General features: G+C 40.6%; 1 protein-coding gene across 1 annotated transcript in view; it reads right to left on the bottom strand.

Annotated features, from left to right (window-relative positions):
• DNAH10 (dynein axonemal heavy chain 10) overlaps positions 1–16826 on the bottom strand; it is a 172643-nt gene that overhangs the window by 76831 nt on the left and 78986 nt on the right. Inside the window, exons 31-38 of the mRNA XM_069081604.1 lie at positions 13432–13566; positions 12302–12454; positions 11608–11796; positions 9567–9713; positions 5474–5665; positions 5046–5164; positions 3109–3267; positions 1823–1958 (exon numbers count right to left, since the gene is read on the bottom strand). Coding sequence (XP_068937705.1) covers positions 1823–1958; positions 3109–3267; positions 5046–5164; positions 5474–5665; positions 9567–9713; positions 11608–11796; positions 12302–12454; positions 13432–13566 — 1230 coding nt within the window. The remainder of the gene's footprint in view (positions 1–1822; positions 1959–3108; positions 3268–5045; positions 5165–5473; positions 5666–9566; positions 9714–11607; positions 11797–12301; positions 12455–13431; positions 13567–16826) is intronic.

The raw sequence follows: 16826 nt of genomic DNA, 5'->3' as shown, positions 1-16826 counted from the left end.
AAGAAAGAAAGAAAGAAAGAAAGAAAGAAAGAAAGAAAGAAAGAAAGGAAGAGAAAGGAAGAAGGAAGGAAGGAAGGAAGGAAGGAAGGAAGGAAGGAAGGAAGGAAGGAAGGAAGGAAGGAAGGAAGGAAGGAAGGAAAAGAAAGCTGTTACACAGTGTTCATGGAACAATCGAGGTGGATATTGCCTGTGGAATGTCTGACTACCGTCATCTCATGTGCAAATGCTTTTCAGTTTCAGATAAACTCATTTACTACTCAGTGCAATTCAAAAGATGTTGATTCAGTGTGGATGTTGGTCCAGGCATCAAGTCATAGGACAGACCTTCCCTCTATGATTCACTACTGGATAACTCCTAGGGGCCCAAGGACTATCTTTGATGGCCACACACCTTTCATTTCAGCCAGATACAAAAACAAGGAGTATTTGAAGTACTGAAGAACCCAATCCAAAAGAGCCCAGACCAGCAAGAACCAATGGAGCAAGCATTCACTGTGGCCTGGGCCTCAAGGTAAAAGTACAAAGATAAAATGAAAAGACACCTGGCCTTCAACAATCTTGCATTCTCTTTGACTGACACATCTTTGGAGAAGGTGAAGAAATGATCATTTCTCTCATATTAATAAATGATTACTATTGAGGAGATCCAAGATTTTTACCCTTCCTATTTCCTCATTTGGAGATTAAGTCAAAGCTTAGTTTTCTGAAGGGCAGGGCTGATGATAAAATCTTGTGCAAGACTCACCCAACTGGGAAAGTTTAGGTCTGATCAAAAGGATACAATTCAGAATGGTCTGAGTGGAGGTATACCCCTTTGTCTAGATTGCCCTAGGCAGGGGTGGTCTGGGCAGAGATAAATCTCTTTGTCTAAGACTGCAAGATCAGAGTCATGGTCCCCCTCTCCCTGCCCCTTATTAGAATAAGCCCAACTCTTATTATAATATTCATTCTCTCATTAATTGTTAACCAATCAGAGTTGATAGCTGCCTATGGAGAACATCCACTCTTCCAAGGGCATTTAAACATGAGGGGTCTTTGGTTTACAAGAGATAGCTAAATAACCATCCTTTTATTAATTATTCATTAACCATAATGAATAAAATTATTTATTACCCAGAAATTATGTCTCTCAAACTTTTTATGCATCACAAAGACCTTAAATTTGTGATCAAAGGGTCAAGAGCTTTGGATTTGGATTTGGACAGGGAAAAATTCTTAAAAGCTGAACTGCATCAATAAAATTAACATACAAGTTTTTGCTGTGAGAGGCAGGGTGGCATGGTGGGTGGAGAGCAGTCTTGGAGTCAGAAGGCTTGGATTCCAGTGCTGCCTCTTATCACATACTGACTCTATGACCGTGGGCAAGTCACTTTAGACTCTCAGTGCCCCAGGAAACTCTAAGTTGCAAAGAAGGCTGACCTGCCTTGGTGGAGGGAGTGTGCTCACCTGGGAGTTCCCTGTACCAGGGGTTCTTAACCTGAACTTGGGATTCTTAACTCATTTTGGTAACTGTATTTCAGTGGAAATGGTTTTTCCTCATAATTCTCTGTATTTTATTTTATTCATCTAAATGCATTATTCCAAGATGTGTTAGGTTTCACCACACTGCCAAAGGGACTCATGACACAAAAAAGGGTTAAGAACACCTCTCCTATAGCACAGGTAGAGTCTCCCCCCAAAAAAAATATTATTTACAGCATGAAAGCATCAAAATGGGGGCCATATGCAAAAGTACCTTTGACAAACAATATAAACAAATGATAGGTGTCCCAACCAGCCACACCATTAAAATTTAGCTTGGAATGACTTCACTGCCACTTACCTCAAACAGCAGAGAACAATGAGCCTGAAGTCGGATGCGCTCTCCATTGGCCAAGGTCAATAGCTTGTTGTCATCCATCACAGAATTCATGTTTTCTACCCAGAGTGCATCCACATCGCCATCAAATAAAATGTATCTGTATGAAGATGGTAAAAGAGGAATAACTGTAACAAAGCCATAACAAAGAGGCTGGCTTCCCCAGCTAGTGAATCAGAGTCACCTGCCTCTCGCTGGTAAGCCCCAATAAGGAGCATGCATCCTGGTCTTGGGAGTGGCTGCAGAGACAAGAGAAGCTTCCTAATAAAGAGATCTGTCCCCAAGTGGAACGGACCACTTCAGAAGGGATGGGAAATCAGGCGGTGACCTCCAAGCAGACACTGGATGACCATTCGTCACACATGTTGTAGAGAAGGATTTGTGTTGTTATGGGCTGGAGCAGATGATCTATGAGGTCTCTCCCAACCCTGAAATTCTAGGATTCTGTCCTGATTCCATGTCATAGGATCACAGGATTTAGAGGTGAAAAGAGCCTTAGAATTCATCTTTACCATTTCCCTCATTTCACAGTGAGGACCTGAGGCCCAGAGAGGATTAGTGCCTTGCCAAGGTCACACAGCAAATAAGTAGCAAAGGTAGAATTCAAACCAAGCTCCTGGATTGGAAAGCCAGCACTCTCTCCCAGAACATTCAAGTAACTTTGGGCATTATAGCATCACAAGACAAATTGAACATTAGTTATTTCAACAAGTAAGGCAGAGTCTCATACAGGTTATATCCTATGCAGATCATCCCACAGAGGCTGTCCCAATTACTCTGCTGTACTGCAATTTTGTTCTATTAAATAGCATTTGAAATAATAATGAAAAGTCCAGCCTTCAGAATGAGGGAGCTGACCCTCCTTTTGTGATGAAGCTTTGGGATCATTCAGGGGATTTGTCATAACAGATTTTGAGCTAAAATTTAAAATCAGAATCTTTCCTGGCCTCATTTTGCCACAAAGTAATTCTTTTTTTTTGTTTGTTTGTTTTTTGCCTTTTGGAGGGCAATTGGGGTTAACTAACTTGCCCAAGGTTACATGGCTAGTTTTTTTGTGTGGGTGTTAAGTGTCTGAGGCTGGAACTGACCTCAAGTCCTCCTGACTCCAGGGCCGGCGCTTTACTCACTGTGCCACCTACCTGCCCCCACAAAGTAATTCTCAATAATATTCTTGACCTGTAGATCCTGATATGATTTTCAATTATTCCTGTTAACTGACTAAACTCTTCATGATTTCTGAAAACACTTACTTTCTCTCTTTCTTGTCAGTTGGCTTATTGGTCTCCCTGAAGATGTTTGACAACACACCATCTGTCCAGTCTCGGGTAGTAGGATCCAAAATGCCATATAATTCTATCACACTCATTGCCTTGGGGTTCAGTGTGTAGATCTTTGTCACTAAGCCAAGCCTAATTTAAAAACACATGATGTGTTAAGCCATCTAAAGCAAAGAGGAAAGCCAGAGAGCTGTACCTGAAGAGGGTGTTTAGATTGAGAACTGCAGCACAAGGTGAAAAACACAACACCAGCTAAAGAGAAATTAACTTCATAACTCTACATGTCTGACCCTTCATAAGACCCTCATATCATAAACAAATTAAGGAATCAAGGAAGGAATTATCTGTCAGATTTATTGAGGGGGAAAGATCTCATGACCAAGATAGAAAGGACCAAAGAAGGCAAAATATACAGCTTTGATTACATAAAATTAAAAAGGTTTTGCATAAACCAAACCAATGCAGGTAAAATTAGGAGAGAAACAGGTAAATGTCAGGAAAAATCTTTCCAACAAGTTTCTCTGATAAAGATCTCAGTAGAAATATATATAGAGAAAAGATTCAGATTTAAACAAAAAGAGCCATTCTCTCAGTTAATAAATGGTCAAAGTATATGAATAGTCAGTTTCACAGGGAAGAAGTCCAAGCTATCAATAGCCACAAGGGGAAAAAATGCTCTAAATCACTATTAATTAGAAAATTGTACATTAAAACAACTTTGAGTCTTCATATCACACCCAGAAGATTGGAAAGTTGACAAAAAGGAAAATTACAAATGCTTGGAGGGGCTGTGGTAAAAATAAGTACATTAATGCATTACTTGTGCTTATTTAAGACTTTTTTTTAGACATGGCCAATGTTTGGAATTTATTTTGTTTCATTACGTTTGAGTTTTATTTTTCTTGCTTTTTCAGTGGTTTGGGAAAGGTGGGAAAAAATGCAAACCTAAAAAAATTCGATTTAAAGATAAGAAAAAATTGTAAACAAATGCCTTATCTACCTTAATTGTTATGACTGCTAAGGACTACTTATTAATATTGGTAACTATGAAGAATAGGGTCTCAGGGTATTATATAGCTTGAAAGGACCTTAGAGACCAATGAGTCTAACCCTCTCATTTTACAAATAAGAAAACAGAGGCCCAGGGAGGTCTGAAGCAGAATTTGAACTCAGGTCTGCCTGACTCCAAGCCTAGTTCTCTATCTACTCTTGTTTTGTGGTATTTATTTCTTCTGCCATAAATATTAGTATTAGTGTGTATATGTGTGTATGTTTATATGTATATGTATATACATATACATAATATATTAATACTAATATTTATGGCAGAACAAATATATATGTATACATATATGCAGATCCATTTATGAGTGAATAAGATATAAAAAATAAAACACCCATCCCTAATAGAAATAACAGTAATAGTAACTTGGATTTATGATTTTCTGAAAATCTCAAAACATTGAAGTTTTTGTCCTTCCTTAACCTAAATTAGTCACTGGGAGTAAAAGACCCTTTGGAAAGTGTATTAGTTCTTCTGGTCATTAGCCCACCACATACAACAGAGCATAAGTACATGCCCAGTTCCACCCCCAACCCATCCCAATGTCCCTAACTTACTTTCTAGTAATAATCTGCCCAAACAGCAAAACTGAATTTCATTATTTATCCTCAAAACACCCCCATGAGGTTAGCAGGGGGTGTTACTATTCTCATTTTACAGGCAGACATTGAACCTCAGTCAGTCAAAGGTTCAAGGTTTTACATCCTAAAATGTGCTGGTGAAATCATTCCACAAAAAAAAAAAAAATCTGCATACAAAAAGTGATTCATTTTACAATTCCAGGAAAATAAAAACTGAGGCAAAGCATGACAATCCTGCCAACTACTGCATGTGCTGCCATACTCACTTTGTCTGGGCTTGGCATAAAGTGTTGATAACAACTGACTTGCCACCTCTGGTAGGTCCAACCACCATAGTGGTATGGCGGGTTAACATGGTCTCATACATTTGAACCACTTTATCCACCTGTAAGATACACATTGTCATCCAGTTAAAAAACAGTTCTCAAGCTTTTAATAATAAAATTAATTTTAAATAAATGATAAATGTATTTATGTATTATATATAAATTCATAAATAAAATTTTATTATCTATTTATTACTATAAATAAATTTATTAATATAATTAAAATTTTATAAATAAAAATCATAAATCAATCTCTAAAAAAAGGGAATACTCTATTTACTATTTTCCAAAAGAAGAGCTATGAGAAAGAGGGAAAGGATTTGAGAAGTCCAAAAGAACTGCCCATCTGTTTCCCATCTGATTTTTACCTGAACTGGTAAGACAACATAACCATTCTCCTCTAGAACCTGTTCTACTGCATCGTTGAAACTGGGGTAGCGCACTCGAGGACAATCGAGCCCAGGGAACAAGTCAGAAATCAAGCCAAGAAAAAGAGGAACGTCTTCAAACACGAACTTGGGCAGATTCATGTCCCTGAGAGCCCTCATCAGGACCACATCCTGGTCAACATGAAATCACAAGATATCTTTTCAGAAAATGTTACTTAAACATAAAGTGTGACATCCTAAACAAATTAGGAGAGGAAGGAAGCAATTGCTTTCAGTTCTATGGCTAGAGGAATCATTCATGACCAAACAAGGGATAAAGGTGATAAAAGGACAATTTTGATTACATAATATTAAAAAGGTCTTTGATAAAAAGAAAGGCCATGTTCACCAAAGTTTGTAGGAATCCTTTATTTGATGGCAAAGAACCAGAAACAAAGCAATTGGGGAATATTTAAACAAAATGTGGCACATGAATAAAATGGAATATTGTTGCACTATTTGAAATTACAAATGTGATAAATACAAAAAAACATAGGAAGACTTCCATGAACTGATACAAAGTGAAGTAAGCAGAACCAAGATAACAGTGTACATAATGAGTACAACAATGTAAATGGAAAAAAAACACACAAAGCAATTAAAAACAAATATAACAAAATGAACAAGCTTCATTTCAAAATGAGGATATGAGAAGACAACTCCTCCCCAACTGATAGATGGTCAAAGAATATGAATGGGCAGTTTTCTGAGGAAAAAAATCAAGCTATCAGTAAAAAAAAAATCAATAAAAATTATCTGAATCATGATAATTAAAGAAACACAAATTAAAGCAATTCTAGGATTCTGCCTCACACCCATAAGATTGACAAAGTTTACCAAAAAAGGAAAATGACAAATATCAGTAAAGCTGGGTTACAAATTGATCCAGCCATTATGGAAAGCAATCTGGAACTATAACCCAAAAAGCTATCAAACTATGCACACCCTTCGACCTAGTGATTCTACATCTAGGTCTATATTCCAAAGAAATCGAAGAAAAAGGAAATAGACTCACCTGTACAAAAATATTTATAGTAGCTTTTTTTTGTAGTTGCAAAGAACTGGAGATTAAATGGAGCAACCATTAGGCGAGGAATGACTAAAAAAATTATGGCATATGAACGTAATGAAATACTATTGTATTGCAAGAAATAATGAAAGAGATGATTTCAGAAAAACCTGATAAGGTTTATATCAACTGATGTGAATTGAACCAAGAAAACAATTTATACAATAATACCAACATTGTAAAAATAAATAACTTTGAAAGGTGTAAGAGCTCTGATCAACACATGAGTAAAGGATTCCAAAGGACTAACAGGTAAAGAAGCATGCTACCTACCTCCTTTATAAGAGATAATGGGCTCAGGGTGCAGGGACACATATTTTTGGACTTGGTCATTGAGGAAATTTATTTTGTTTGACTAAGTATATGTTATAATGGTTTTGTTTTTCTTTTATCTTTCTTTCATGGGGGGGCAGCAGTCAGGAGAGGGAGAGAAAATAGATTTTTGTTCATTGAAAAAATAAGTTTTTTTAAAACCTCCCACCTCCCATTCTATTGTAGAGGTGGGGATCTACAGATATGGGATATTACATATATTGTCAGATTTTTATCAAATTTTTTCTCATTTTTCCCCTCTTTTATATTTTAAAAATAAATATTGCATAAAAGATGGCTTTCTGAGAGGAGGGAAGAGGATGGATACAGGGAGAAATATAGGTGATATAAAATAACAATGGTTTGGTTACTGATCTAGAGCCAGACACCCTTGGGAATGAAGTCGAGTGGGCCTTAGGAAGCATTACTAACAATAAGGCTAGTGGAGGTGACAGAGTTCCAGCTGAGCTATTTAAAATCCTCAAAGATGGTGCTGTAAAAAGTACTCAACAGTGGCCACTGGATTGGAAAAGATCCATTTCCTAAAGGAGGGCAATGCCAAGGAATGTTCAAATTACTGAACAATCACACTCAATTCACATGCCAGCAAGGTTATGGTGAAGATTCTGAAAGCTGGACTTCAGCAATATGTGAACTGAGAATTACCAGAAGAGCAGACTGGTTTTCAAACAGGCAAAGGAACTAGAGACCAAATTGCCAACATTCACTGGATTATGGAGAAAGCAAGGGAGTTCCAGAAAAACAACCATTTCTGCTTCATTGACTACATTAAATCCTTTGACTGTGTGGGTCACAACAAAATATGGCAAGTCTTCAAAGAGATGGGACACCAGATCATCTTACTTGTCTCCTGAGGAACCTATAATCAGGTCAAGAAGCAACAATTAGAACTAAACATGGAATAACTGATTGGTTTAATATTGGAAAAGGAGTACAACAAAGCTGTATATTGTCACTTTATTTATTTAACTTATATGCAGAAGACGTTATGTGAAATGATAGGTTGGACAAATCAAAAGTCAGAATTTAAGGTTGCCAGGAGAAATATCAAGAATCTCAGACATACAGATGGTACCACTCTGGTGGCAGAAATTGAAGAAGAATTAAGAAGCCTCCTGCTGGGGGTGAAAAAGAAGAGAGTAAAAGCTGGCTTGAAGCTTAACATTAAAAAAAACTAAGATCTTGGCAACTGGTCCCATCACTTCCTAAAAAACACAAGGAGAAGAAATGGAAGCAGTATCAGATTTCATAGTCTTGGGCTCACAGATCACTGCAGATGGAGACTACTGCCATGAAATTAAAAGGTGCTTGCTCCTTAGAAGGAGAGCTATGGCAAATCTGGGCAACAGACTAAAAATCAGAGTCATCACCTTGCCAACAAAGGTCCATATGGTCTATGACTTTTCCGGCAGCAATATATGGCTATGATAGTTGGACTATAAGGAAAACTGAGCACTGCAGAATTGATACTTTTGAAATGTGGTGCTGGAGAAGACTTTGGGGAGTCTCTTACACAGCAAGGAGATCATATTAGTCAATGCTTAAAGAAATTAATTCAGGTTATTCACTGGAAGGTCAAATACTGAAGCTTAAATACTTCAGCCACATAATGCAAAGATGGGACTCATTGGAAAAGACTTTGATGTTGGGAAAGACTGAAGGCAAAAGGAGAAGGGAACAGCAGAGGATGAGATGGAGTGTCATGGAAACAACAGACATGAGCTTGGATGGACTTCAGGAGACAGTGGAGGAAAAAAGGGCCTGGAATGCTGTGGTCCATGGAGCAACGAAGAGTTGGACACAACTAAATGACTGAACAACAACAAAAATCAATTTAAAAGTTTAGTTTTAAAAAAAGGAAAGAGAATCAGGTTTGCACTTGAGAGGAAAATGCTAAAGTGCTTTGTTCGTAAGTCAATAATTATGAATACTTTCCAGCCTCACCTCTTTCCAGTTTTACAAAGAAGCTAGTTTCCACCATCCATCTTGAAATAATGGGTCCATCATTAATTATATTAGCAATGCATCAACTATGTGTTTCTCCTTGTATGCACACTGCACTTTCATTTGCTTTGACTCCTTGTAATCATCTGGACAGCCGGGAATTTTCCCCATCCTCCTTCTTCAAAGGTTCTCTCTCATCTCTGATTTCTTTCTTCTCGAGCCTCTATGGTAGTTTTTGATTGATCTCAAATTGTTTATTTTGTTCTTTGTATTACCTTGACTGCCTGTGTCACCTTAATCTTTTGACTTTTTTAACTTCTTGTTTTTTGTTATTACTATGAACAGTAATAGCTATCTTTGGTATTGGACTTCGAGGATTGCGAAGCACTTCACAATTATTATCTCACTTTATCTCACAACACTCCTAGGAGGCAGGCGCTATTATTATCCCCATTTTACAGATGCAGAAATTGAGACAGACAGAGGTCAAGTGACTTGTTCAGGGCAACATGGTTAGGAATCGTCTGGAGCTGAATTTGAACTCAGGTCTTCTTGCCTCCTGGTCCAGTGCTCTCTCCACGGAGCCACCTAGTTGCCTTTTTATTATTATCATCCTTAGTTACTAAATGAAGATATGGTGAGTGACACTAGAAGTGACAGCTTTCCTTACCTCTCATCTCATCTTACCTCTTTCAGTTCAGAAGAGCCTCTCTTCAGTTCACCAGCCATCACTAACACTGACTTAAGAGCCCTCAGTCCAAAGTCATAATGGTGCTGTTTGGACAGCTGCTCCCGGGACAGTTTGTACAGCACAGTCATCTTCTTGGCCAGAGTCTGTTTGGCAGAAGAAATCATCAAGGAAAGATGAAAACCAGGCAGAAAGCCAGAGCCTCGATGTAATATAAAATACAGAATGAAGCTCAGCACTTCTCTTTGGGTATGCAAACATGATTGTCTTTGAGGTTTTTCGTCTATTTCTAAATTAAAAAGAAATGGGGGAAAAACCCAACACTTTACAAAATTTTGATGAACACATCAAAAACCAAATGGAGGGAAGGGGAATTTCCTGAAAACCTTGTTGTATATAGCTATATAACTCCTATGACTTGAAGAATAAGTTTGAAGTATGTCAAAAATAATGCTTTGGCTCACTTTGTCTTAAAACAAAACAATCATTTAAATCTGTTCAAAGAAGTCTCAATCTACCACCCCCAATGCCTGAATGGCAGATATGGAGGGCAGCTGAGAAAGAGAAGATCCAGATACTTTATCCCAGGATCCCAATAAGACAACGGGATGAATTCTTCTTTGTCATGATGATCATAAATGGACCCAAGGTCCTCAAGCCAAAAAAAAACAAAATCAAGGCATAATGATAAGAATTAATAATAAGATTTAACATTGACTATGTGCCAGGTGCTATGCTGAAGACTTTATCCAGACTGTCTCATTTGATTCTCACAACAGCCCTGAGGGGCAGGTGCTATTATTGCCCCCTTTACACAGATGAGGCAGATGGCAGTTAAGTGATTTGCTCAGTCTTACAGGTACTGTCTGAGGCTGGATTTGAACTCAGGTCTTCCTGACTCCAGGTCCAACACTCTATCCACTGTGATATGTATCTACTACAAAATCCTCTGATTTAACTACAGGGTTCATGAACCTGGTGGTTTATTCACATGCACAAAGGATACAAGAAGACATGAGATGAGGTGGAAAGAGCCCTAGATATGGATTCAGAGGACCTGCTACTTATTTCTTCTCTGACTTTAGGCAATTCACTTCCTGTCTCTGGGCCTCAGTTTTTCCTCTCAGATAAAAAGAGGGGTGTGGTCCCAAGGAGGTCTGTTGCTGCTCTCAGTCCCTGCAGGTACTCTATGCTTCCCTGAGTCTGTATGAAGTGAAGCCAGACTCCTACCCAGGAGGCCCAGAACACAGACTGAGTCTGAATGACCTGAAGAGTGATTGGTCAACATTGTTTGATACTAAGGACAAAGAGAGACAGAATCTTTGACAAAAAGTATAAGCAGATCCTTACCCCTTGGAATGCCCCAATCTCAAGGAGGCCACATGAGGATAAGAATTCTGTTGGTATCAGGAGCTGAGCTTAAAGACCACCAGTCATCCTACCTGCCCCTCCTCCTCTCTTAGGCAAAGGACCTACCTGTCCCTCCTCCTCTCTGAGACAAAGGGCCTCATCTGACCAGCTGGCATCACCCCATTACACTGAAAATGTTCACTATTCAACACCTTCAGTCATTTTACTGGTGAAGGGCCAGCAAGATGTGGCTTCTTGTTCTGCTTCTGATCCATGCTAGGGTATAACCCTGGATGAGTCACCTGGCCTCTCCATGACCCAGGTGCATAAAAGGTGCCAACCTGCGTTGGTAGATGGAATTGTTTATACCAATGAAATCACAGGACTAGACCATCATGAAGCAGTATTTGTCTTGTGGTTGTGTGGGTGGGATCCTTGGGTATGCATTGGGATCTCCTTGCTCACAGTCATCAACTACCAGAGAAAAAGGTTTTTGCCTTGTTCTTTGAAGATGTAAAATAAATAGAAAGCAAAGGGGCAGGGTGGGGGTGAGGGGGCTTTGAGAGCCAAAATTTTTAAAACTGTAACTGTAGGAGATGGTGGTAAGAGAAAAAGAAACATTACAGAAACCTAGCAGGAAGCCTAAAGCTCTAAGGCTCATTCACTTTACATTCATTACATTTCTCCTACCTTTGCCAAAAGAAATCCCTCAGAGAAGAGCATGATCTCACAGATTTGTTGGAGGTCCGGCACAATTACAACCACAGGCCTGAACAAAGCCTTCACAGACTCCGGGAGTTCTGTCCGGCCAGCATACCCTGGATTCATAGTAATGAAGATGCCCATGCGAGAATCCAGGGAAATTTCTTGGCCTTCAAACTAGAGCACAAAAAAGTGAGGATGATTCAGGCTTCCTCATTTGTGTGGATTACTGGGCTAGGGACTGGGGAGACCAGACAAAATAACCCAGGTCCTGCCCTCCAAGTGCTTGGAAAGAAAAACCCGAGTTCAGGAGAGAGAGACCCTCGGCTGTCTGCTTTGTTTCCTCTCGTTGCCGACATGAGGCCGCAGCACTGAGGATGGAGCTGCATTTCCCTCCTCTTTCGTCTGAGGCCCAGGCTCACCTGCCTCCCAGTGTAGTTCTTAATAATACTTTTTGGGAAAGTGAATACCAGGGTTGGCAACAGTTCTGCCAAGACTGAAAGTTCATCTCTAGAAAATCTGGATTGGGAAAATTGTGTCGCCATGGGCAGAGCTTCTGGCTGAATCAAAGTGAGGAAGCCAAGAAAGGTGGTCACTTATGGAAAGAATACATCACTTCCTCCTACTACCTGTGGAAGCTCCAATCCCCTTCCCCACCACCACCACCACCACCAATGCTCACCTGAAACGTCGTCAGGTGATGGATCAGAGCGTTTCGAATGGTCTGAATCTGGGAAGAGATGACTGAGAGCACAGAGGCATCAATGCGATTGAACTCATCAAAACAGCCCCAAGCTCCGCACTGGGCCAGGCCAGAGAAGATCTTCCCAACAGCCTGAAGCAAGAGGAATATCAGACCACTCAGTGCTTATGCTGGGGCAGAGAATCAGAGATGTGGAAGGAGAAGGAGACTCACATCTGGTTCATTCCCTTCATTTGACAGATGTGGAAACCAAGGCCCACCGAGGTGAACTGAACTGTGGCTTGTAAGTGACTGAGGCAGGATGTGAATTACAGGGGACTTCCTGACTCCAAGTCCAGAGCTCTATGACCTTGCTAACTCCGCTCAGAAATTTTCTCCTTTTTTCCCACAGGGCTCATACTTATAAACAGAGGGATCTTATGACTCCCTAGGAGAATCAAGGCTATACTTTCTCCTTGTCTCCCTCCCCATCATTCATCCTGCCAATGAGTCCAACAGACTTTAAAAACCAGGAAATGACCAGGAAGCAGCAACAGAGGCCCTGCCTTTGTTTCTGGCTACAGCTCGGCTGGCCACTTCTGCCCCAAATCAGGAGGGGCTCACAGACCCTGCAAGAAGAATCCCATCCAGGAAAAGAAAAACAAAAACCACCCTCAGGGCAGCTAGTTGGAGCAGTGAATTGAGCACCAGCCCTGGAATAGGAGGACCTGAGTTCAAATCTAGCCTCAGACACTTGACACAGTTACTAGCCGTGTGACCTCGGGTAAGTCACTTAACCCCAATTGCCTTGCCTTCCCCCTGCCAAAAAAATAAAAATACATTTTTTAAAAACCACCCTCTACCACATTTTCTTTAATTTAACCAATCAACAAACACATATTAAACATCTATATAACGTAAGAAGGGCAGAGTGATGGGGAATTACACCCAGATTTGGAAGAAACTTCAGAAATCATCAGGGCCAAACTTGGCTGATAGAGAATCTTTTCTAAAACACCCATTTCCTTTTGCCAGAGCAGGGCATACAGGGCAATGTCTCATACTTGGGAGTCACTGCTTTGTTCTTGCTGCCCATCATGGTAAAGAAAAAGGATGGTAAAAGTCCTTACTTTGTAATCCATGCCTTCTCCGCAGTTGGTCACGACACAAAGCAAGCCCAAGGCTTTGGCGAGGTCTTTGGTGGTCTCAGTTTTGCCTGTCCCTGCTGGACCTGCCGGTGCCCCCCCCAAATACATGGACAATGCCTGTCAGAATTCAAGCACAAAAGGAAAGCATTTTTATTCATGTAAAATATAGATGGATGTTGACTGACAACAAAAATTTATTCCAAAGTCCGGTAACATAACAAAAAATGTATATATAGAGGGAAACTAATATAAATGTACTCTTATAATTGTGATTCTCTAATAGACCTTCTAGGAACCAAAAACCTCTCACTCAACCTGTTGTCCTTCCATTGCCAGAAAGAAACAGATGTGTTTGTTTGCACAGGCATTGTGCTAAGTGCTTTACCAATGTTATCTTATTTGATCTTCACAATAACCCTGAGAGGTAGGTGCTATTATTATCCCCATTTTACAGGTAAGGAAACTGAGGCATATGAATGACCTGCCCAAGGTCACACAGCTAGTAAGTGTCTAATTCTGGATTTGAACTCAGGTCTTCCTGACTCAAAGTCTAGTTCTCTATCCACTGCATCAACCAGTTGCCTAGGAATAAACATTAAGTCATACCCTTGAGTTCAAGGAATTAACTTCACAAATACAGGAGAGGGAAAGCACAGTCTGTCAGGAAAAAAAAAATCTGATTATTTTAAAAGACTGAAAACTCAAGATAAGTCACCATTATGACATGCCACCCCCCAAAAGAGAGCATGTTCTTGGGCTGCATTAAGAGAGACAGGTTCCCGGGATAAGGAAGTCTAGCATCGCTGCATTCCTCCTTGTTCAGACCATGTTGGGGTGTTGTGTTCGGTCCTGGATACCACTGATTAGGAAAGATGTCGACAAACTCAAGAGTGTCCAAAAGAGGGCAGCCACCATGGTGGAAAGTCTTAAATCCATGCCATAGAGGACAGGTTGAAGAACTGGCCATGTTTAGCTTGGGGAAGAGAAGGCTTATGGGAACCATGACAGTTGTCTCAAGTATCTAAAAGGCCATCCAGTGGAAGAAGGAATTGCCTTATTTTCCCTTTGCTCCACAGGGCTGAACTAGGAGAGGTTGGACTAGATGTCAGGAAAAGCTTCCCAGCATGGCGGAATGTGAAAGAGGAGGCTTTCCCTCTCTGGAGGCCTCCACGCAAAGAATGGATAACCACTGTTAGGTCTGCCTTAGTGGGGATCCTTTGGGGCAAGTGTTGGCCTCAGCGGCCACTGCAGCCCCTTCCAACTCTGAAATTCTCCATTTCTGAGCTGTTCTGTTTCTTCCGAGCTCATATTTTGAGCCAAAGGTACTGGTGATGACTGAGTCTCCCATGTGGAAACCTCAGTCATTATCTTTGACCCTTCCTTCTCATGTCCAGCTGATTACCAATTCTTGTTCACTCCACCTGTGAACCATCTCTTGCATCCATAGTGGGAATTCTTCTCCCACTGCCAACCACCCTAGTATAGCCCCTTCATTGCCCATACAAGTAGCCTCCCAAAAGCTCTTCCTGCCTCCATTCTCTCATTCCTCAAATCTATTTTCCATATGGGTAGAATGTAAGCTCCAAGAAGGGGCAGCTAGGTAGCACAGTGGATAGAGCATAGGACCTGGAGTCAGGAAGACCTGAGTTTAAATGTGGCCATAGACACTTACTAGCTGTGTGACCTTGGACAAGTCACTTAACCCTGTTTGCCTGAGTTCCTCAGCTGTTAAATGAGCTGGATAAGGAAATGGCACTGGTTATACCAGTGTCTTTGCCAAGAAAACCCCAAAGGGGGTCATTAAGAGCTGGACACAACTGAGAGGACTGAACAACAATGAACAAAAGTTCTGAAAGGCCAAGAGATTCTGTGTTTTGTTTGTATCTCCAGCATCTAAAATATTGTGTATGGTAAGTCCTTAACAAATATCTATTAAATTAATTAAATACCCCTGCCAGAATAATCTTCCTTATGAAAAGTTCCATTAAAATCTTACTCTGTTTCTTGTAACAAAGGTTTTGCCCGAGTAGCAGAGAGAGGAAGGTAGAGAGAAGAGATATTTTCCACCTTCCATCAATAATTCTGCTGACTTGGCCCCCAGGAACACCATGCCCCACCCAGGATAAACTGATCATCTGGAAAATCTTCACCATGAAGGTTTTGATACTCAACATCTTCTTAACTCTCGCTCTCAGCTGCCTCTCCCCTCTGACAGGAGGGCAGAACATTCAATTCCATCCAATGCCTCCCTTTATAGAGGGCTCATAACCTTCCATTTTCTACTCCAAGGCACAGTCCCCTTCCTTCCCCAAGCCATGTTCCCCTCTCCCATTAGACTGTAAGCTCCTTGAGGGGCAGGGACTGTCTCTTTTTCTTATTATATCCCCTGCACTTAGCACAGTGCCTGGCACAGAGCAAGCACTTATTAAATGTTTATTGAATTGAAATGAATGGTAATAAATGCATGTTTAAAAAATTTCCATTTAATTTTTTAAATCCTATTCTGATGACATGGAAATGACCCTGAGTTCTCCAAGATTATTTGCCAGGCTAGTATAAGCCCCAGCACCAGAAAAGTTCTCTGTGTGGCCCTAGTAATGGACTGCCTGTTCTAGTAACGTCTATCATTCTAGGACCTGCCTTGTTAAATTCAGCCCAGGTGGCCCCAAAGGGAATGACTTTTTCAGCCTGTGAGTATCCCCAAGAAGAATCACAGATCCTTAGCATTCTGAAGAATGTATCATTCTGATCAGACTTGATCACAAAAATATTCAGGGACTCCCTCACCACAGGCCATCTAGCTCAACCTGTACATGAACAAGGATTCTTTCTACAATATCTTCTGCCTAAAAGATAGATAGAGCACTGAACCTCGAGTCAGGAAGACTGGGTTCCAATCCCACCTCAGATACTTACTGCTTGTGTGACCCTGAGCAAGTCACTTAACCTCTGCCTGCCTCAGTTTCCTCCTCTGTAAAATGAGAGGGTTGGGCTTGGTGGCCTCTAAGGTGTTTTCCAGCTCTAGACTTATAACTCTAGTGAGTACAATTCAAACTCCTCTCCTAGGTATTTAAGACCCTTCACAATCTGCTGCTGCCCTCATTTCCAGCTTTATATATACAGTTTATTCCAACCAAACTGGGGACCACCCTCTGCCTCACCTCCTTAACATAGTGTCCCCTTCCCCTCATCTGCACTGTCCTCACTCCTACTACTCCAATATGCCTGCAATATCATCTCTCCCGCTGCCCCCATTTGCCTGCCCGCTCACTAATGGTCAGTTCTAAAGCCACCTGCACCCCATAGCCTTCCCTCATCTTCTCTGTGAGTAATAATGTTTTCTCTCTTGGTCTAGTACTTTGCTCCTTCCCATAGCA

The sequence above is a fragment of the Petaurus breviceps genome, unplaced genomic scaffold (genome assembly GCF_028583685.1).
Source record: "Petaurus breviceps papuanus isolate PSGF00001 unplaced genomic scaffold, PetGlider_PUasm1.0 99, whole genome shotgun sequence".
In the NCBI taxonomy this organism is placed as follows: domain Eukaryota; kingdom Metazoa; phylum Chordata; class Mammalia; order Diprotodontia; family Petauridae; genus Petaurus; species Petaurus breviceps.
This window is presented reverse-complemented; position numbering and strand designations above follow the sequence as displayed.